The sequence below is a fragment of the Macaca mulatta genome, chromosome 16, assembly GCF_049350105.2.
Source record: "Macaca mulatta isolate MMU2019108-1 chromosome 16, T2T-MMU8v2.0, whole genome shotgun sequence".
NCBI classification, from domain to species: domain Eukaryota; kingdom Metazoa; phylum Chordata; class Mammalia; order Primates; family Cercopithecidae; genus Macaca; species Macaca mulatta.
Window position 1 is genome coordinate 90,537,005 of NC_133421.1, and position 20,342 is coordinate 90,557,346.

A 20,342-nucleotide genomic window follows, 5' to 3' on the forward strand; every position below is an offset into this window, starting at 1 on the left:
CAGCAGAGCAAACTCCTGGCATCAGAATCGCCCTGGGAGAGCCAGGTGTGTGGTTGTGGCCAGGCAACCCAGACACTCAGCCCCGCGGGACCTGTGAGCTCTCCGTCCCGCTGAATGGGCTCCGCTCCCCTGCACAGGGGCCAGCTCAGGAGCTCTTCATGGGGTAGAGGAAATCTCAAGATTTGGCCCAAAACATCAGCCCTGTGAATCGTGGGTAGAGACACGGGCCGCTCTCGACATGTTTTCTGGAACATCATATAAAGTGCTGGCCACTCTTCCGTGGGCGGTGGCTCTACTTTGTCAGCCTCCCCTTGGCTTTAGGGAGCTGCACGGGCCTCACTGCGCACCTGCCGGGCAAAGGTGTGCTTTTCCTTTCTTGTCAGTTTGAGGTGAAGAGTCAGGAATTTTTCTCTTTCTGCCTGGAGTGGTGACTCCAGCAGCGAGGAAGATGTGAAAATCCATCAGGCAAAGCTAATGCGAAAGAAAGAAAGAAGAGGTGTAATTATCTGAATTACCTGACTTCCATTCACAGACTCAAGCCTTCTCTAACTCAGGAGAACGACGTTCTCACGGGATGTGGGTGGGGGGCGGGGTACTTAACGAGATATTTTTTAACCGATTTATGAATAATTCGCACTTGAAAACAGGAAAATCACTTTGGGGGCTTCATGCCAACTCCACAGGTTGCCCTCCAGTTGTGATTAAGTTTCTGTAAGCTGGCTGCACAGGAGCACAGATTCCTACGTAGTGAATGTTCTCGGCTGACTTCTGAGGTGGGGCCAGGGGACTCTGTGGAGGCTGCCGAGAGCACTCTTGGACTTGGGCTCACAGAGGCACCTGCCCTGCTCCTGGCGTTCGCCTGTCCGCGTGTGTCCACATTCACTGGAACCCAGGGGCACAGGCAGCCCTGGCCAGATGAGCGGAGGGAGGGTTCCTCCCGACCTCCTCTCTCAGGGACACGCACCTCCAACTGCGGCCACCCACCTTCCCCCTGAGCAAAATCAAACAACACGGGGAAGAGAGGATAGTGGATGGGGGAGAGAGGCTGGTGGTTGGGTTGGTTTTTTTGTTTTGTTTTTGTTTTTTTAATTCTTTGTGTCTGGGGCTCGGGGAAGGCAGAGCTGTGTGTTAAGTGGAAGTGACTCTCCGTGGAGGGAATCAGGCCGGACTGCTCCGGCCTGGCCGCTCGGTTCCCAGACCTTCCGACAGCAGCCTCCCCTGCGGCCTTCACACTCTCCAGCCGCGGGCCCAGCAGCCCTGCTGCCCGCCTGCTCCACGGCACCCAAGCGAATCCCCTCCACTCTGTGCCTGCACGCGCATGGCTGGGCTAACCAGGAGCCCAGGCCCAGCCGGCGTGGCCCACAGAGAACTCATGTCACCCCCTCGTGGGGCCCTGCTGCTGCCTGACATTCTGACCCCACGCATTTTTTTGGTCTCCCTCACCTGCATGCCTTCCCTGTCCAGCTGCAACCGCTTCTCCCACCCTCACTCCAGAGAGCACCCTCGTTTCCCATTTCGCTGAGGAAACAATCAGCAGTTGCGCGAGCGCCTCTGCCGGGCCCTCCCGCCTTCCCCCAACTTCTCTGCATCTGGGCCCTCTGGCTTTGCCCCCTGCCTGGTTCCCCTGGGGAGTGGCCCTGCTCTTCCAGCCCAGCCTGTGCATCCAGTCCTGTCCCCCAGCCAGCCCGAGGAAGCCCCTCCAGCAGCCTCTCCCCACCCTCCGTGCCCCCAGCTGGGTCTTTCTCACCGGCTTCCTGTGCCCATTACTCCACATCTACAAAAAGCATTTCCCGACCCTACGTCCCTCTCCAGCCACTACCTGCCTCTCTTCTTCCCCTTTGCACCCAAAACCGAATTCACCCGTGTCTCAAACCCACTCTGGCTACACTTACGCCCAACTCCAGAGCGTTCTCGCTGCTGATCCAGGGCCCAGTCAGCTCTCCTCCCCATCTCGCCTGGCCCAGGGCTGGTTTGTGGCTCTGCCCTGGACGTTGCTCCCTGGCGTCCAGACCTTTGAGCTCTGCTTTCCCTCCATGGCTGGGCTCTCACCGGCCCCTCTGCGGCCCCAGCTCGTCTCGTTGGTCTCCATAGCAGAGGCTCCGTCCTGGGTCCCTTTCCTTTCTCACTTAACTTAAAAAAGATTCACACACCGTGACTCCCAAGCGTGTCCCCAGCCAGACTTGCCTGCTGATCCACACGCTCATGGGGTCCTCTGCCCCCGGTGTCTTCACTCCCTTGTCCAGCCACTGTCATGAGTGCCACGTGTCCACGGCTGGTTCCCAGCACACTCCTCTTGCAGCCACAGCTCGGTGCCCCGGCCAAACCTTGGAGTCATCCTCAGCTGCTCCCGTCTCCTGCCTGTCTCTGGTCCCTTTGCACACCCCGCAGACTCTCCCTCTGTGGCATGCCCAGAGCGCCCGCTTCTCAGATGCCTGGCATGCTCACAGCCCTGTGGGGTGGGCCCTTTGTGAAGGTTTGGATGCTCGGCAGGTGGCAGGGGTGGGCAAGACCAGGCTGTCTGGGAACGTGGCCCTAACGAGCACCTTCTCTGCTTGCCCTGCAGCACAGCCCGTTCTTCGCCGAGCAGCTGACCGCTTTCCAGGTGTGGCTCACCATGGGCGTGGAGAACCGGAACCCACCGGAACAGCTGCCCATCGTCCTGCAGGTGAGTTTCTTCAGACCGGGCCAGACTGCCGAGGTCCCACAGGAAAGAAACCAGATGCCTGCACAGCCCCCAGGAGTGCCTTCTGTCTCACTGAGCCCTGTGGGTCGGTGACCTCCTAGCCCCTCTGCCCGAAGATGATGGCACGTGGGTCAGGTGGCATTTGGGTGAACGGATCACACAGATCCAATCAGGAGTCACTAGGCTGATCGTACATTCATTCCTAAAGGGTTTCCTCTAAAGCCATTGATTTGCCTCCTCCACCCTCAGTTAAGTGTCACTTTGGGACTGGGGAGTCATCAGCCAGTCCACCATCCCCCTCTCCCCTGGCTACTATTTCCACTTTAGGAATCGCTGAGATTCTGCTACAGATGGGCTTTGCTTCAGCGCGGGCTCTCAACGCCACTGCCTGCTTCTCTTGGAAAGGACAGGAGCTGGCAGTGAATGCTGGGAGAGGAGGGAGGAGGCTCCCTGAGCAGATGCTGACCGGAGGGAGTGGGTGGAGCGGGCTTTGTAGCCCAGCCCCGTCGGTTATGCCCTGAAGCTCACAGACCCAGAAGCCGGCAGCCCTTCCCTTACATGGGGCTGTCACGGCTGCTGTAACAAATAGGCCCTTTTGGGGCACGCCCTTCAGATGCCAGCGCCCACAGGGCCTGTGTCGTGTCAGTGCCGTTCACATGCAGACCGTGACCGGTTTGGGGGTTGGGAGGCCACGGAAATTGAAGAGTTCATCACAGGTAGTGAAGTTAGAAAGATCCCACAGAACTTTTGTTTCAGTGAATGAGTGTTTGTGGGGAGGTGTGTGGGCTGGGTCAGATTCAAAGGAGTTTAAAATGCCGGGCGCGGTGGCTCACGCCTGTAATCCCAGCACTTTGGGAGGCCGAGGCGGGCGGATCACAAGGTCAGGAGATCGAGACTACGGTGAAACCCCGTTTCTACTAAAAATACAAAAAATTAGCCGGGCGCGGTGGCGGGCGCCTGTAGTCCCAGCTACTCAGGAGGCTGAGGCAGGAGAATGGCGTGAACCCGGGAGGCGGAGCTTGCAGTGAGCTGAGATTGCGCCACTGCACTCCAGCCTGGGTGACAGAGCGAGACTCTGTCTCAAAAAAAAAAAAAAAACAAAGGAGTTTAAAATCCACTGGTCAGTGTAGCTTTCAAGGTCTAAGAACTCAATTTAAAAGCTGGAAAAGTGTTTTTGTGATTGGCGTGGTGCGGTTGGACTTCGGCGAGAAGCTGTGCGTGGCCGTGCAGAGGGACTGCCCAGCAGCAGGCAGGGAATGAGCAGGCCCCGCCTTTTTTGGTTTAAAGCTGAGTGACTCCCCACACACAGAGGAAGAGCCCCACCTCCCGTACGGTGCTGAGTTCTGACAGTCGGCAGAGTGGGGTCCTCGCCTTCCCAGAAAGCAGATTGGGTGGCGTTGCCTCCGTGGAGAGGGCCGTGAGTGGCGCCCCCCACCTGCCCTGCTTCCTTCCAAAGCTCACACCTTCCGGTTAGGGCCGCTCACCACACTGACGGACAGCACACCAATCTTCACTAGACCAGGTGTTCATCCCGCCTCTGAGAGATCATTTAGAAAACTGGGGCCAGTTTATCTCCATCACAGCCATGGCCTCAGCAGCCTTTCCTTCCGCCGTTCAGTCTGTGCTGCAGCAGTGGCAGCCAGCGTCACAGGCGCGCTGTAGGACTGAGGCTTCACCTCGTTCAGGACTTTGCCCCAAGAATCTCAGCCAGCGAAAGAGAAGTTGGGAGAAGGAACGGTGCACTTGGATGTGCTGAAGACGTTACCGCCGGCCTGTCCTTGCTGGCATTGTCTCAGGAGGGCAGCAAAGAACCAGTGTGCCAGCCGGCTGCCCTGGTGTCATGGTCCCAGCTCCTCGGTAGGCCAAGGCCGGGGAGGATCACTTGAGCCCAGGAGTTCAAGGCCAGCCTGGGCAACAGGGAGACTCCATCTCTACAAAATAAAACATCATCGTACCACATTTCACAGTGTGTATTTCAGCTGCTGTTGCTACATTCTGACGGCTGCTTTCTGGACATTGTAAAAAGGATACAGACATTATTACTGCTCCTCCTGTATGTACCTAGATTCATTTAAGACTATCCTGAGATTGTAGAGTGAGGTGTAAACAAATAAACCGGCTCATGTTCAAAACCAAGAACACGCAGTGATAGCAGCAAAGCAACCAAACATTTGACAGAAGCCCGCATTTTCTCTTCCCGTGAGTGCAGGACGGTGGCTGGCTGTGTGGGCCATGGATGACCAGGGGTAGTGGCACCATGGGTTGCCCATGCTGGGCCCCACAGCTTCTGTTGGTCACCTGGGTCACCAAGATGTCCCTCAGAAGACACTGGCTCTCCTACTGACCTTCCTACTATTTGAGCAGTGTGCTGGAGTAAGATCGGCCCTCTCCAAAGCAGGGCCCGATGCCAAGCATGTTTCATCCAGTTTTTTGGGGTCTGGCAAATAATCTTTTTGTAAATGGCCTTCTCTTGATTTCTTTCAATGTTCCCTTGGCCACCCACACTCCCTCAAGGAAGGAGAAGACCTGCTGGAGGCAGCTTTCTGACGCTGACGTATGCGAAGACAGCCCCGGTTGGGGCGTGGGGCATTTCCCGCGTGGTTTTCCAGCAGGTGTGAGCGGCAGGTTCCTCCTCTTTCTGGAGGGTCTGTCTCCTGGCTGTGCCCAGCCGGGATCAATGGGCAGACCTACACTTAACGAGAAAGTAGGGAAAGATGAAGTGTAATGGGGTATCAGCTTCATTTGACGTATCCCCCGGGGCTGGCTTGTTTCTCATTAACTCGGCTCACTTCCCCGCTCTTTCTCTTCAGAGCCTTTATTTTTGCCAAAGTCTGGAACCCTGTAATCCTTAAGTTATTTTCTAGTGCCTTGGCAAATCAGAAAACATTACTTAAGGGTTACTACACACTTCCTGGTTTTCCGAATCCCTGCCACTTCGTCCCTGAGCCAGAGGCAGTGGCTGGTGACCCTCCAGGGTCATGCGCGGTATCTCATCAGGCCCGGCTGAGTCACAGCCCCTCCTGTAAATGTGAGCGTGGAACAGGCCTTTCCTGCTTTCCAGCCTCAATATCCTCTCTGACTTTTAAAAATATAAATCAACAGAGGAACAAGAAGGAAGATACAATGTTTAAAAAAAACTGCTGTTTTGCCCACTCCCTTGATTGATGGTGTCTATTGGACGCCATCTTCTCACGAGGCGCTCTGGACTCTCATGGCCTGCGGGGTGCGTCTGCCCTCTGTCTGCAGTGGCTCTCCTGGAACTCATTGCTTTGTGCACCCCCGCAGGTGGCTCAGGAAGCCCAGGCAGGGGAATGAAGAGCACTTAGGTTACGGAAGAGAGGAGAGAAAGTGACTTTTCTTCTTTCTTTTTCAGGAGAAAGGTGACAGTGATATTTATGTGTTCATTTATTTGCTTGGCCCTTTTTCTGTTAAATAGATCCAGGGGATACAGGTGCAGGTTTCTTGTATGCGTGCACTGCGTAGTGGTGAAGTCTAGGCTTTGTGTGAACCTGCTACCCACGTAGTGGACATTGTACCCCATAGGTAATTTCTCAGCCCCTCACACCTTCTGGAGTCTCCAGTGCCTGTTATTCCACCTGTGTGTCCCTGTGGGCCCATCGTTTAGCTCCCACTCACTTCTACGTGAGAACATGCAGCAGTTGGTTTTCTGTGTCTGAGTTATTCCACCGAGCGTAATGGCCTCCTGTTTCACCCATGTTGGTGTAACAGACACGATTCCATTCTTTTTCTGGCTGAGTAGTAGTCCATGATGCATAGATGCCGCAGTTTCCTCCTCCAGTCCTCTGCTGATGGGCGATCTCCGCTCACTGCAGCCTCCACCTCCTGGGTTAAAGTGATTCTTGTGCCTCAACCTCCTGAGTAGCTGGGATTACAGGTGTGCGCCACCGCGCCTGGCCAAGAGTGATTTTATAGGATGAAGTTTTAGTCCCTTTTCCTAGATGTCACAAATCAGTATGAGCATTTCATTTAGGAAGTCTAGTTGCTCTCTCTCCGTGCATCATTTTTTTTACAAATAGAATGTGGGGTCTGAAACTACAGGATCATTATCAAGTGACAGCAGAATGACAAACTAGAGTGATATTATACATACCATATACATCGGGGACTCCAAAATCGCCCCGCTCATCAGGCACCCTGGCCTGCAGCACCCGTCATTCCAGGGCTGGAACTGGAGAATCTTTTCTCATGAAGCAGCTCTTCCAGTATGTCAGTCTGAGCACTCTCTTTGTGTACAAGGCCAATGAAATTTGACAGCCTTAGCAATTCTGTTTTAATTTGGTCACCTCAGCTGGATTGCAGTGGTGTGATCATAGCTCACTGCAGCTTCCAGCTCCTGGGGTCAAGCCACCCTCCTGACTCAGCCTCCTGAGTAGCTGGAACTGCACGCACGCACCACCACGCCCGGCTCATTTTTGTATTTTTTGTAGAGACGGGGTTTCACCATGTTGGCCAGGCTGGTCTCGACCTCCAGGCCTCAAGCAATTCTCCAGCTTCAGCCTTCCAAAGTGTTTGGATTACAGGCGAGAGCCACCATGCTGGCCACCATGGTTAGTCTTTAGTTTGGGTTACCACAGGTGGAAAGTAAATCTCAGTAAGTCACTCAGCTCACCATCATTTACTTCTGTAATTTCCATAGATCCTGGGATGGTCCAAAACAGGAGATTTTTGTTTTTGTTGTTTTTAAGTACAAAAACAACATTGGCATATTTTCCTAAAAGCCAATCCTATTTTTAAAATAACTTTGCTTTTTGTTGACTTCAGTTTTTAAAAAATGTAAATCAACAAAAGGTGGCAGGAAGATGATGTAATGTTTGAAAAAAAAAAAAACAGTACTTAACATTTCCCGCAATACTCTTTATTGACGATGTTTCTTTGCAAATGAAATAATTGCAGCACCAAATCCCAGTGCTGCCCACAGACCTCTGACGCCGACTCCCAGGCAGATGGGCCACCAAGGCCCCATCGGTTGTTTCTTCAGCACCTGCAGCTCCTACGGTGCGACACTCAGGACCACGTCGCGGTAGTGATTGTGAACCAGCATCCCGTTTGCTTTTGTTGTTTGTAAGGAGCACATTCTAAGGAGACCTCTAGTGCCAGGCTAGTGTCCTGGTAAAACAGTAACAGGAACTGGTCTTGATGAGACCTCTTCACCCCGTCCTGCCACTTCTTCCATTTGCTCTGCAACTATTGACCTTAGAAACTGAGGCTTGTCCCTGTTTACAGTGTTGGAAATAACAAAGAGAATCAGAAAACAATCTCTGTAAGCTTTAGATCTGATGATGTCTTTGATTTCTGATGATTGCAGCCATGGCGAGACCTGCCTCCTCTCCTCTCCCTGGGTCATCTAGAAACTTGAGCCTCAGGCAGCCTACTGTCCCTACACACAGAGAGTCAGTCCTCAAAACCCTGGATGGTGGAGACATCCAGAAGCCAAATGCTACGATGGTGACTTTACATCCGCTGGGCACCCTGGTGCACACAGCTTTGTGCTAGACGCTTTGCGGACTCTGTCTCACTGAACTTTGAGAATAAGCCCAAGTCAAGTACCGTTGTCTCTGTTTTTCTTGATAACGATATTGAAGTTTCCCAAAGTTAGGAATTTAAGCCAATACTTGGGCAGAGATGGAGGCAGGGTTAACATCAGGTTAGCCGGCCCCAGAGCCCGTGCTTTTCCACCGACTGGCCCATCAAACCCGAGTTCTGGGCAGCAGTGGCATGCGACGTCCCCCAGGTTCAGCACAGGAAAGGGATCCGGTTCCAGCTCACATATCCCGCGAGCAGTCCCACGTTCCTTTCCCAGCCTCTTAATCGGAGACTCTCAGCATCGCCAGCACGGGAAACCTGCCCCTCCTGGGTCCATGGTGAACCCGGCGTGGGAGCTGCCTCCAGGCACATAGAAGGGAAGTGAGGCCGCATTCCCACTGCTCTTTCTCTGCCCCCAAGGCTGGACATGCTGGGATCCCCCCGCACCCTGTCTGCTGCCCCTCCAGCCTGGCTAGCCCCCTCCTCTTGCTGCCACCTGTGACCTTCCCTGTCCCCCTGCCAGCGCTCTTCGCCCCCGACAGGGAAGCTCCTCCGTCTCCGCAGCCCCCCAGGGCCCATCCTCCTGACTCGGTGGCTCCTCCGTGGAAGTCGTGCTGGCCGACCCCCAGGAGCGTAACCCAGATGGCCGCCATCTCCTCTCCCCTCCTCCCTGTCCTCCACCCTCACTGGCCTCCTTGTCCCTTTTCCCTGCATCTCTTGAGGGTTTCCAAACTCATCCCAAACCTTCTCTTCTAGAGTTTGCTTTTCTTCACCCCTTCTTCTCTCAGCCTCTGGCCAGCGCTACAGTCTCTTCCTCCCCATCTCCATCTCAGCACGCTGGTCAAGCCCACCCCCTTCTACTTGCCTACCCCACTTCCAGCCTCTTGCCAGGCCTGTCCCCAAAGCACGCACACTGGACCAGTCACTGCTGCTTAACATCGCTCAGTGGCTTCTGGATCTCAAGACAAACTGACCTGTCTGCACACTGTCTGCGGGGCCTTTCCTGATCCGACCCCCTTCCTGTCACTGACCTCAGTCATACCGATGGCCTGTACATCCTCAGACACCCGAGCTCTTCCAGCCTCTCTACCTGCAACGCGGTAACCCCCTCACATCACCTCCAGGACCCGCTGCCCAGCTGTGTCCTGTGCATCTTCTCCTGCGGGGAGGGAAAACCTCCGAGGCCTCCAGTGAGGCCAGGTCAGGGCCTCCTGGGGTCTGTGTGTTCAGGCATCTCTACTAAAAATACAAAAATAAATTAGCCGGGCGTGGTGATGGGCACCTGTAGTCTTAGCTACTCAGGAGGCTGAGGCAGGAGAATGGCGTGAACCCAGGAGGTGGAATTTGCAGTGAGCCAAGATCACGCCACTGCACTCCAGCCTGGGCAACAGAGCGAGACTTTGTCTCAAAAAAAAGTGTGAAACTTTGATATAACAAAAAAAGGAAGCGCAAAACCTCTGGCAAAGCCCACTCTAATTTATAAGGCGCTTTGACGTGTCAATAAGTAAAAGCCACATATTGAAGTAGAAAACTAAAGGCATGCAGGGCAAGTTTACTGCGGAAATGACCCATCAACCTGCAAAATGTACTCCCCTTGAAATCCAAGAAATCCAGAAGAAAAGGATGTATTTTCCCCTGTCCTGTTGGCTAATCATAGTGTAATATGGGCTAGTGTTGTCCCACAAGCTTTAAATTTGTTATTTAATTTAATGCAACTCTTACGGGCAGGTGTTGTGTTATATGTGTTTTATGAATTAGTAAATCAAGGCTCAGCGATGTTAAGTAATTTGTCCAGAGTCACACCCCAGTGAGCGCTGCTGGGTGCCATCGAGAGTGTGAGTGGGGTCAGCCGCACGGTCATTTGGTAACTGAAGTATCAATGCTCTGACCTTACCTTTTTAATACCCACATTTATCTTACTGGAAAAAAATCGTGTGAGTGTGCAGATGTAACTATTAGGATATTGATCACAGTGTTATTTATAAAAGCAGCATTTCGGCCAGGCGTGATGGCTCACGCCTGTAATCCCAACACTTTGGGAGGCTGAGGTAGGAGGACTGCTTGAGCCAGAAGTTCAAGACCTGCACGGGCAATGTAGTGAGACCCCCATCTCTATAAAAAATACAAAAATGAACCAGGCATCGTGGCACCTACCTGTGGTCCTAGCTACTCAAGGGTGAGGTGGGAGGATCACTTGAGCCCAGGAGGTTGAGGCTGCAGTGGGTCATGATCTGGCATCTATACTCTAGCCTGGGCAACGGAGCAAGACCCTATCTCAAAAATAAATAAATAAAAAATTTAAAAGTAGGAACATTTTGATGATAATTTGAATGTCTCTCAGTGGGGAAGTTGTTTAAAAGAGTTGTGTACATTTGTGTAATGGAAGTACTGTGCTGGCATTGGGAATGATATGGTCAGTACATACCTAGTGACATGAACGATGTTCACGGTGCGTTATTTAGTTAAAGGAGCTGAGAAATATAGTCACATATTATCTAGTTCAGAATCAATAAGAGAAGTGTGGACATAGAGAACAATGCCTGGGTTCGTATACCAAAATATCACCAGCGAGTTAGCTTTTTAAATGCAATTAAAACATGTTTGTTCTAATATTCTCTACATTGAGTGTGTTTTATCTGTGTGATAAAGGAATAAAGCATGTTTTCTTCACCTGTCTGAAAGCATGAACTTGTAAGGAAAGGAGCAGCGGCTCTAGGTAGCTGTGCCTGAGGCAGCAGACAGATCTGCACTGTGGTCGGACCGCTCCAAAGCTGGCAGCTCGTGCAGCAGCGTTTCGGGGCTGCACACCAGTATGGTTTGCAGTGATACCATTTTCTTCTTGTTCTTCCAGGTGCTGTTAAGCCAAGTGCACCGGCTGAGAGCATTGGACTTGCTTGGAAGATTTTTGGACCTGGGTCCCTGGGCAGTGAGCCTGGTACGTGCCTTCCTCATTAACCTGGGGGCTGAGGGAGGTGGGACAGAAATTAGGCTCTGTGTTTCAGTCTGTGCACGTATTTCATGATCCAGAGCCACCCGCAGCCGTGAGACCCAGGGCGAGTGTGTCCGCCGTGGTGGTGTCCTGTCGATCCTCAGGCCCTCAAGGAGCCCACTCTGCACCCGTGCAGCCTGCAGTGCTGCCTGGCGTTTGGGGTTCTGGGGTCGTCGCCCCTCTGTACGTCCGATGTTAGACATAGGCGTGAGCGTGTTGGCTTGTCACCTTTTCCTGAGCGGCCGCCCAGCGCTGGGGAGGAGCAGGGCGTCCCTGAGCCTGACGCAGCGCCCGCCACGTGCTGCTGCTTCCCCCAGGAGGAGTCTGGATCCTCAGCACTGTCTGCTCACCGTCATGGCAGGCACAATTCGGAAACGCTCGTCTGGTTCCTCATCCTATAGCAGAGTAGTGATGGCCACTAAAAGAAAAGCCTGGCAGAGGCAGGATCAAGAAGCGACACGTGCTTAACAAATAACTCACGGGGAAAGTTAAAGGAGGCTGAGAGGGAGCTGCAGAGTCAAGGAAACTCGAGAGACCTACGACCAGTTGCCGTGTACAGTAAACCTTACTTGGTTCTGTTGAAGTTCCAAAAATGAATACTCATAAAACAATCAGAAATTTTATAGGAGCTGGATTTATATGTTATTCAAGAATCACTGTTCGTTTTTATTGGGTGTGGTAATGGTACCGGATTGTGTTTTCATAAAAGAGACCTAATTTTTTAGAGATAGACACTAAATATTCACCAGTGAAATCACATGACATCTGAGCCTTAACTTACTGTGCCTGGGAGTGGCGCAGTGGGGCGGTGGGTGCGCAGCCGCTGTCACGGAAGCTGGGTGGTGAGTACCTGGGGTCTGGTGTATTTATTTGCATCATATAATGTTGACAAAGAGTGGTAATTGATAGTCCAGCACCGAAGGAGGAGAGAAAACATCCAAAACTAGGAAGAATCATTCAGCACTCACCACTGGGCCATTTTCACTCCAGGTGCCTGAGGCCACAAATAGCTTGTAACAGAGTCGGGGCTTGAGTGATCGGAGGAGGCTGGTGTGACTCGGTCACTCGGTGTGTGCGTGGTGGTGTCACTCTGCCATCCTGGAGAGGCCTGCGTGGTATTGCTGGCACTCAAAGAAGACAGGAAGCATGTATTCATAACATTTTAGAAAGAGGTTCATGTTTAAGATTAATATTTTAAAACTAATTTCTTCCCTTTAAAGAGTTAGGCTTCTGCTCATTGGCAATTTTGCTAACACATGAACCAAGGCTGGATAAATGAGGTATTTTCACAGGTACAGATTTTGCCTCTCAGGTGAGGGCCCAGGCACCTGAACCAGAGAAACTGCTCTTTCCTTGTTAAATGTGGCCTTTCATGGGGAAGGAACCCAGGCCTGGGTCCCAGCACCACTTCCTGTCTTGGTTGTAGGGGACCTCACTTATTGGAAAGGGATACCTTTGGAATATCTGTGAAATTCCAGCAGCTTTGAGATGAGGACGCAGCAGAAACCGCTGACTGTCGAGTGCAGCCATACTTGGCCAGGCATCCTCCACGCGGCAGTGCCCTCCACACTGTCCCTCCCCTGCCTCTGAGGGCAGAGTCCCCTGAGAATGACACGCGACCAGAACCGGGCGCCAGCGAGCCCCTGGGCGACCCCTCCTCCTCCTCCCTGCCTTTCCCAGGGCAGGCGTCCTTCTCCCAAGGTGTATCTGAAGCTCTGATGTGAGTGTTGAGCGAGCTGGCCACACCGTCACGGAGAAGTGGCCGTGGCTCGTACGTGAACAGCACAGTGAAGGCACCCGATGCCATGCTGCTGAGAGCCGACGGGGCCACCGAGGGCAGGCGAGGGCCCCAGGCGCAAGCAGCCTGCGCCTCCACAAGGAAAAGCTGCGGCCCGATTAACTCCAGTCTCCTGACACCAGTCAAGGCTAGCAGTACGTGGCAGCTTCTAGGAATAAATCAGAGATGAATAAATCTGGAGGAAACCCCTCTTTACTTTAAGTGAGGCCCATTCATTCCTGTTGCATTTCCCATATGTGCTGAAGATAACACTGCAGCTGGTCCCGCGTGGCACCCCTGCCGCTGCCCGTTCCCTCGCTGCGGCACAGGCAGAGCCCTGGCGCGCTGACGCCCTCCCTCTCCCCCAGGCCTTGTCCGTCGGCATCTTCCCCTACGTGCTGAAGCTGCTCCAGAGCTCGGCCCGAGAGCTGCGGCCACTTCTCGTTTTCATCTGGGCCAAGATCCTCGCAGTGGACAGCGTGAGTATCCCCGCCCTCCTCCCCAGGGTGGTGTGAACCCGCCGGCCCTTCTGGGAATGCCGAGCCCTGTGCTTCCGGCCTGCCCTTTCTCCAGCCTCGCTCCCTCTCCAGGCGCCGCAGCCATTCCTGTCCTCTCTTCCGGGGTAAAGTGGGACACGCCCCACCTCGGCAGCCACCTCTGGGTCATGGGGGCTGTCACCTACCTGTCCTGTCCCTGGCCTTCCCCAGGTGCCCTGTGCTCAGTTTGCCCGCCCCCCACCGTCCTGTCCCTGGCCTTCCCTTGGTACCCTGCACTAAGTCCCTCCACTTGTCCTGTCCCTGTCTTTCCCCTGGTGCCCTGCGCTCAGTTTTCCCCCTCCGCCTGTCCTGTCCCTGGCCTTCCCCCGGTGCCCTGTGCTCTGTCTCCCCCGCCCCCCGGCTTGTCCTGTCCCCGGCCTTCCCCCGGTGCCCTGTGCTCTGTCTCCCCCGCCCCCTGGCTTGTCCTGTCCCTGGCCTTCCCCCGGTGCCCTGTGCTCTGTCTCCCCCGCCCCCCGGCTTGTCCTGTCCCCGGCCTTCCCCCGGTGCCCTGTGCTCTGTCTCCCCCGCCCCCTGGCTTGTCCTGTCCCTGGCCTTCCCCTGGTGCCCTGTGCTCAGTTCCCCCCAACCCCCCGCCCACCGTTCTGTCCCTGGCCTTCCCCTGGTGCCCTGCACTCTGTCCCCCCCGGCCTGTCTTGTCCCTGGCCTTCCCTTGGTGCCCTGTCCCCCACACCTGTCCTGTCCTTGGCCTTCCCCTGGTGCCCTGTGCTCTGTCCCCCACACCTGTCCTGTCCTTGGCCTTCCCCTGGTGCCTTGTGCTCTGTCCCCCCCCCCCGGCCTGTCCTGTCCCCAGCCTTCCCCTGGTGCCCTGTGCTCTGTCCCCCCTGCCTGTCCTGTCCCTGGCCTTCCCCTGGTGCCTTGTACTCTGTCCCCCTGCCTATGTCTGACCCCCCCATAAGGCTGCCCCCGTGCTCCTGACCCTGGCTGGAAACAGCCCCACCATGGCAGTGAACTTGGCCTCTGCCTTGCCCAGACCCCACATCGGCTCCTCCTGTGCCCACCATTGCATTTCTCCCCCTCTTCAACCCTGAACAGGTGGTCTGGGCCAGGCCCCGAGGTGTTAGGGGCCACCCCCTTACATGGGGCTGCCCGACTCTGCCCTCTTTGATGGGCATCAGCCCTGGCCCTGCAGCCACATGTTCACCCCTCAATCATCTAGGCCAGGGACCCATATTTAGCTATGTTAAGAGAGACACAAGGTCAGCTGTCCCTGTCCCCAGCGGCTCATGCTTGGGTGCGGGCGAGGGTTGCAGGTGACACCAGCCCTGTTGTGAGGCGGGGTCACCTCCTGTAGGAGCTACCAGAGAGATGGGTCAGAGGAGGGGGGCTGAGAAGTCCTGTGGGCGGGACCCGGCCTATGCTGAACTGGAAATGCCAGGAAGGGCCTTGAGAGGGTAGATGTCAGGCAGGGGTCCAAACATGGAGGTGGCAGGGCCGGCTGGGAAGACGTTTAGAGGAGGGCAGGCCACTCCGCGCCCCGTGCGGCCTGTGTGCAGGGACACGCAGGGAGGCCCCATCCAGGCGGAGGGTACACAGTTCCAGGTAGACACAGCTGAACATCATTTAGCAGGTGGAGGATTATTAGAGATTTTGGAACAAAGACATCAAAAGAATGAAGCTGTGGTTTATGAACATTGCCTGGCCTGGGAGTCAAGTGGATTGTGGGGCAACACGGGGTGGGGGCATTTTCCTCCAGGTGCATGGGCGGAGGAGGTCGGGCTGCAGGGCTAGGAGGGTGGCAGAGAGGGTGGCGGCACCAAGCCTGGGTGGGGAGAGCGACTCGGGCTGGAGCCTGTGTGGCCGGCCAGGGCTCAGGGAGCCTTCCAGAGACAACTGGTCAGGAGCCCTGTGCGGCCTGGGAGCAGGGCTGGCCCGAGGCCAAGACTGGGGGACCTTGTCCACCCAGTGGTGATGGCAGGCGAGACCCTCGAAGGAAAATGTGGCAGGCTCGGCTGCGGGAGAGCGCTGGAAAGCTCCTCGTGTGGCACAGTGGAGAGGAGAGCAGTACCGAGTGGTGCACAGGGTCTGGGAAGGGCCCATTTACAGAACGTGAAGATTCTGGAACAAAGGGTGTGTGCTGGGAATGGAGTTGGGGGATATGTTGCCCTCTGCAGAGTTGTTGGGGGACAAAGGTGTCCCAAAGATGTCTTTGCCTTTAGCTGTCCATGTGCAGAGGGACACGTGTGTGATACAGAGGTGGGATCGGAGCCAGGCTGGCAGGGAGCCCCAGGAAGAAGCCAAGCCAGTCTTGCTCTATGGCCGCTGCCCTGGGTGAGGAGAGCGGGACCGAGGAGCCGGCATCTGGGCAAGGCTGGCTTTGCTCCCTGCTTGGTTTTGAAGCAAACCAACCCCAGCAGCTCATTAGAAGGCCTGTAAGAGCAGGTCCACATTCCCCCCTGGACTTCAGCCAGCTGCTGGGTGCATGTGTGTGCCGGGGTGGTGATGTGTACGGGCACTTGGGTGTGCGTGTGTGTGGCGCCCTGTCCAGCGGCTTTCATATGCAAAGTCTCTTAATTCCTACATCCCCTGTGAAGTCATCATGAATTTGCATCCTATTTACTGGTGAGGCACCGCCCACAGGAGGGAGCAGGGGTCACGTAGCTACCTTGCTGGGCCCCTGCCTGGGTCTGGAGCTCCTTGCCCACACAGGGAAAGGGAGGGTTTAGCACAGTCACAGAGCAGGTATGGGAGAATGCCAAGACCACCTTGGAGAAGCCATGACTTGGAGCTGGGAAAGGCCACCCTTTCCTTTTCTGTGAGGCAGGTGAGGGGAGAGTGGACGGAGCTTACAGCCCCCGGGGCTCCTGCCTGCCGCCGTGGCACTCCCTGGGCCAGATTCTATCAGCTCCTCCGTCCAGTCACTGGCACTGAGACCCGGCCTCATCCTTAGCCCTGTTGGCCATGCTGCACCAGCCACCAGGACCTGCTGTGCTTGCTGAAGCTGCCACGCTGGGCTTTGTTCAGCCAAATTTACTGCCCATGCTGTGCAGGCACTGGTAGGCACCCCGAGCTGCACTGCACGCTCTCATCCATCAGCCCTGCACACCCCACACAAAGCCACTGCTGTGTCCCCCACCCACAGCCCCTGCTGACTCAGGTCCAGCCCAGGCCATCAGGTCCCCAACTGTGCTGCCCACGGACCCCTGGGCCCCTGCTCAGCCCCTCTGCTCTCCGCACCCAGCCCTGACCATAGCCTCCCCACACCCCAAGTGCTCACCTAGGACTTTGGTGTGGCAACAAAAGCAGGGGAGGGGGGAGGCCGCCGCCGAAGCGGGGGAGGGGGGAGGTCGCCGCCGAAGCGGGGGTGGGGGGAGGCGGCAAAGGCTTCCACCTTGGAGGCGTGTGTCGATCCCACCCGGCAGCAGTGTTGCCCTCTTGCTAGTTCCACTGATTGTTGTGGATTCCCTGGGATTTTCTGCTAGTTCGCCGGTTCTTGCAGATGCCCTAGGATTTTGTGTATACGCTCTCTCCGAGAAGCAGCCTCCGGCCCCTCTTCCGGTTCCGGGATCTCTCACTCTTTTCCTGGGCCTGGGGCACTGACCATGGCTCTGCCAGCTGCCATGCTTGCCATCTCTGCTCCTGATTTCCTGAGCTGGATGCCAGGAGCTGCTTCTCCTCCTCTCAGCGCAGCTGAGGCTGACCTTGACCTCACTTCAACCTTGAACCCTCCTGGGCCCAGTGCTGTGGACCTGGCTGTGACCAGGGAACACCCCAAAACGGTGACCGGAACACCATACATTTCAGCAAAATATTTTCCCTGCCACCCATTAAACTACGGATAAAGAATGACTGCTTTGAAAGATTGGCTAAAGCACTGGATCTAAGAGTTAAAAGCTTGAGTTTGATCCCATCACCGCATTTGCTCTGACAAGTCATTTTCACTTCCTTGGCCATGATTTGCCTCTGTAAAATCATGGCAGTGATCCTTAGGCCGTCTGCCTCCAGCCGCAGTTCCAGAGCTCAGAACCAGGATGTGGAAAACTGCTGTGTAAATGATAGAGGAACAGGACCAGGAAGGGGCACCACGTAAATCTCACATCTCTCCTGCCTGCCTCTGTTACACTAAAACCTTTTCTTGCTAAACTGAAAGCTTAGCTTTGTGAGTCAGAAAGCAAGAGGTTTGGATCATTTCTATTTTATTCTTCTTCAGATTCACCGAAGAGTCCCATTATGTAAACAAAGGGTGTTTGGCAGGAAGTCATTTTGAAACATGGTTTCTCTCCTACCCCAGTGTCTTCAGTCATCTACATGGACACACTTAGAAATGTCTTGGCACCTGGCCATGGATGGAGGACCATGTGTAGAGGCTCCCAGATGCACAAAACAGTGACCTTCATGTGACACAAAGCCCAGGGTGAAGGGACAGGAGATGCCGTCCACATGCAGGGGTCTAGGATGATGGCTGCCTGAGCCTGCTCCCCATCCCTGCCCCAGCCCCTCCAGTGCTGCAGGAATGTGTCTAAGCCAACTTTGATTCTCAGACTTCGTGTTTTTAGTATCTTTTAGGACCTGGGAATTGATGATGTCTTTATTTTCAGTCTCGGGGTGGCTCTTGGTGAAAGGGGACCGCCTTCGTCGTGACGTTCTCGCTGCATCCACAGCCCATCATCATGTTGCGGTGCAGGGCGTCTTGTTCAAAACTGGCTCTTGGTCCCGTTGATCTCCCAGGGCCTGTTACTTTCGAGTGCCCCAAATGGCAGAACGTGGCCGTGAGCACAGAGGCTGCAGCGCGCCTTCGTTTTACACCCTGCTCCAGGCAGATACCAGGGCCTCAGGTTTCATATTCATGATGCTGAAGGGTTATCTGCTCAGTACTGCTTGGGGAGCTGTTCCCACAGCCAGCTGGGCATGCCCTTGCCTGCAGTGTTCTTGTAACTGCCTGCAGGCACCACAGGCCTTCCTGTGAATTAATTTCTTAACCAGCTTGTTGCACCTGCATATTTAAAAGCAATCATTCCACTGAGGAGCATTTTGAAGTGTTTCTGGTAGAAACTGAGCCTCATCTACCTCACCTGTCTCGCCCTTCCTTCCATCATTACCCTGGCGATAACTTCTCAGAGATGAAGGTTCCCTGTGTTTTTGAGGGGTCGTTCCTCCACTCCCTTCCCCTCCCCACATCTGGCTATGGATGTTGCTGAGGGTCCTCCGGAGCTCCACCCCTACCCCCCATGATGTGTGCGCCCCGCACAATGTGTGCATGCCCCTCTGTGTTGCTGGTGGTCCTTCGGAGTTCCGCCCCTGCATGATGTCTGCGCCCCCGCCTTGTGTTGCTGGTGGTCCTGCGGAGCTCCACACACCATGATGTCTGCTCCGCCCCTTCCTTGTATGCTGGTGGTCCTGCGGAGCTCCACACAACCATGATGTCTGCTCCGCCCCTTCCTTGTATGCTGGTGGTCCTGCGGAGCTCCGCCCTACCATGATGTCTGCTCCGCCCCTTCCTTGTATGCTGGTGGTCCTCCGGTGCTCCGCCCCCGCATGATGAGTGCCTCCTGCAGCCCCCCGCGGTCCCCGTGACTCCTGGGGCTTGCCCTTGTGCAGATCGGGGTGCACATGGTGTACAGACAGGTCCACTTCTAAAGATCACAGAACCTGCTCAGAGGTTCAGAGGTGCAGACAGAGGCCAGCCAGTCTCCCAGTGTTCTCAGCATCCCTCTGCTGCCGCCAGCTGGCCCTCAGGGCACACTTAAGAGTTTGAGAAGGATGCGAGCCCACTCAGGCTGGGCTCAGCAGATGGGCGAGCCTGGGACCCCCTCATTTCTCAAGCACCTGCAGGGCACATCCTGTGTCCCATTATGCCAGAAGCTCTGAGGGATTCAGGGGGAGGCCTTAAAGGAGGTGGGCTCAGGCAGAAGAAAAGACGGAAGAACACCGTGTGCCATGGGGGAGAGGTGTGTGCCGTTTGCGTGAGACAGAGCAGGGCACAGTGGGGACACTGATCTGACAGAGATGGCACCGCCCAGGACAAGGAGCACCAAGGGGAGCACATGAAGAAAGCTGTCTCTCCAGGATTCTCCCAGGACTCTGATCCCAGAGGGCCTCCCCCAGGATCACTCCCCATGCCAGGTTACACTGCACTGCACACCACCAGCCGGAAATTACCAGGCAGGTAAAGAGAATCTGGAAAGTGTGAACCATCATGAAGAAAAGGAAACCAACCCATTAAACCCACTCGGAACCACTGCAGATGGTGTAATTAGCAGGCCGGGACATTAAAATATTACAAGTCTATTCCACATACTCAAAAAGTTAAATCGAGACATGGAAAATATAAAAAGAACCCAACTTAAATTTCTAGAGATGAAAATGGCAATATGTGATGGGAAAAAATATAGTTGTTGGGATTAACAACCAGTTAAGCATTGCAGGAAAAAGCAGTAAACGGTTAGGCACGGGGCTCACATCTATAATCTCAGCACTTTTGGAGGCTGAGGCAGACAGACGACTCACGTCCAGGATTTCAAGACCAGGCTGAGGACCATGGTGAAACCTCGACTCTACATGAAAAAATACAAAACTCAGCCATGCATGGTGGCGCTTGCCTGTAGGCCCAGCCGTTCATAAGGCTGAGGTGGGAGAATCGGTTGAGCCCGGGAGGTCGAGCCTGCAAAAAGCCATGACTGTGCCATGGCACTTCAGCCTGGGGAACAGAGTGAGGCCCTGCTTCAGAGAAAGAAAGAAAATAGCAATAGAAACTAACAAAAATGAAGCACGGTAAGAAAAGAAAAAAGAAAAATTTTAATTAAAGGAATATCATTCCATTGTGGGACAACTGCAAGTGACATAACATACTGTTTG

The 20,342-nt window shown here is 54.7% G+C and overlaps 1 protein-coding gene and 2 long non-coding RNA genes across 6 annotated transcripts in view; all 3 read left to right on the forward strand.

The window, feature by feature from the left end:
* RPTOR (regulatory associated protein of MTOR complex 1) overlaps positions 1 to 20,342 on the forward strand; it is a 412,728-nt gene that overhangs the window by 292,225 nt on the left and 100,161 nt on the right. For all 4 annotated transcript variants that reach the window (XR_013407456.1, XR_013407455.1, XM_015120520.3 and 1 more), the window contains exons 11-13: positions 2,564 to 2,665; positions 11,079 to 11,162; positions 13,362 to 13,472. Coding sequence is in view for 2 of the 4 variants with exons in the window: in XM_015120520.3 (XP_014976006.1) it covers positions 2,564 to 2,665; positions 11,079 to 11,162; positions 13,362 to 13,472 (297 nt within the window). In the remaining 2 variants the exon portion in view is untranslated. The remainder of the gene's footprint in view (positions 1 to 2,563; positions 2,666 to 11,078; positions 11,163 to 13,361; positions 13,473 to 20,342) is intronic.
* On the forward strand, positions 5,228 to 9,827 carry LOC144336076 (uncharacterized). The gene is made up of 3 exons (XR_013407499.1): positions 5,228 to 6,381; positions 6,517 to 6,931; positions 9,543 to 9,827. It is a non-coding gene; the product is annotated as an uncharacterized LOC144336076 (long non-coding RNA).
* Positions 15,064 to 20,249, forward strand: LOC144336080 (uncharacterized). Its single transcript, XR_013407503.1, has 2 exons — positions 15,064 to 16,833; positions 19,043 to 20,249. It is a non-coding gene; the product is annotated as an uncharacterized LOC144336080 (long non-coding RNA).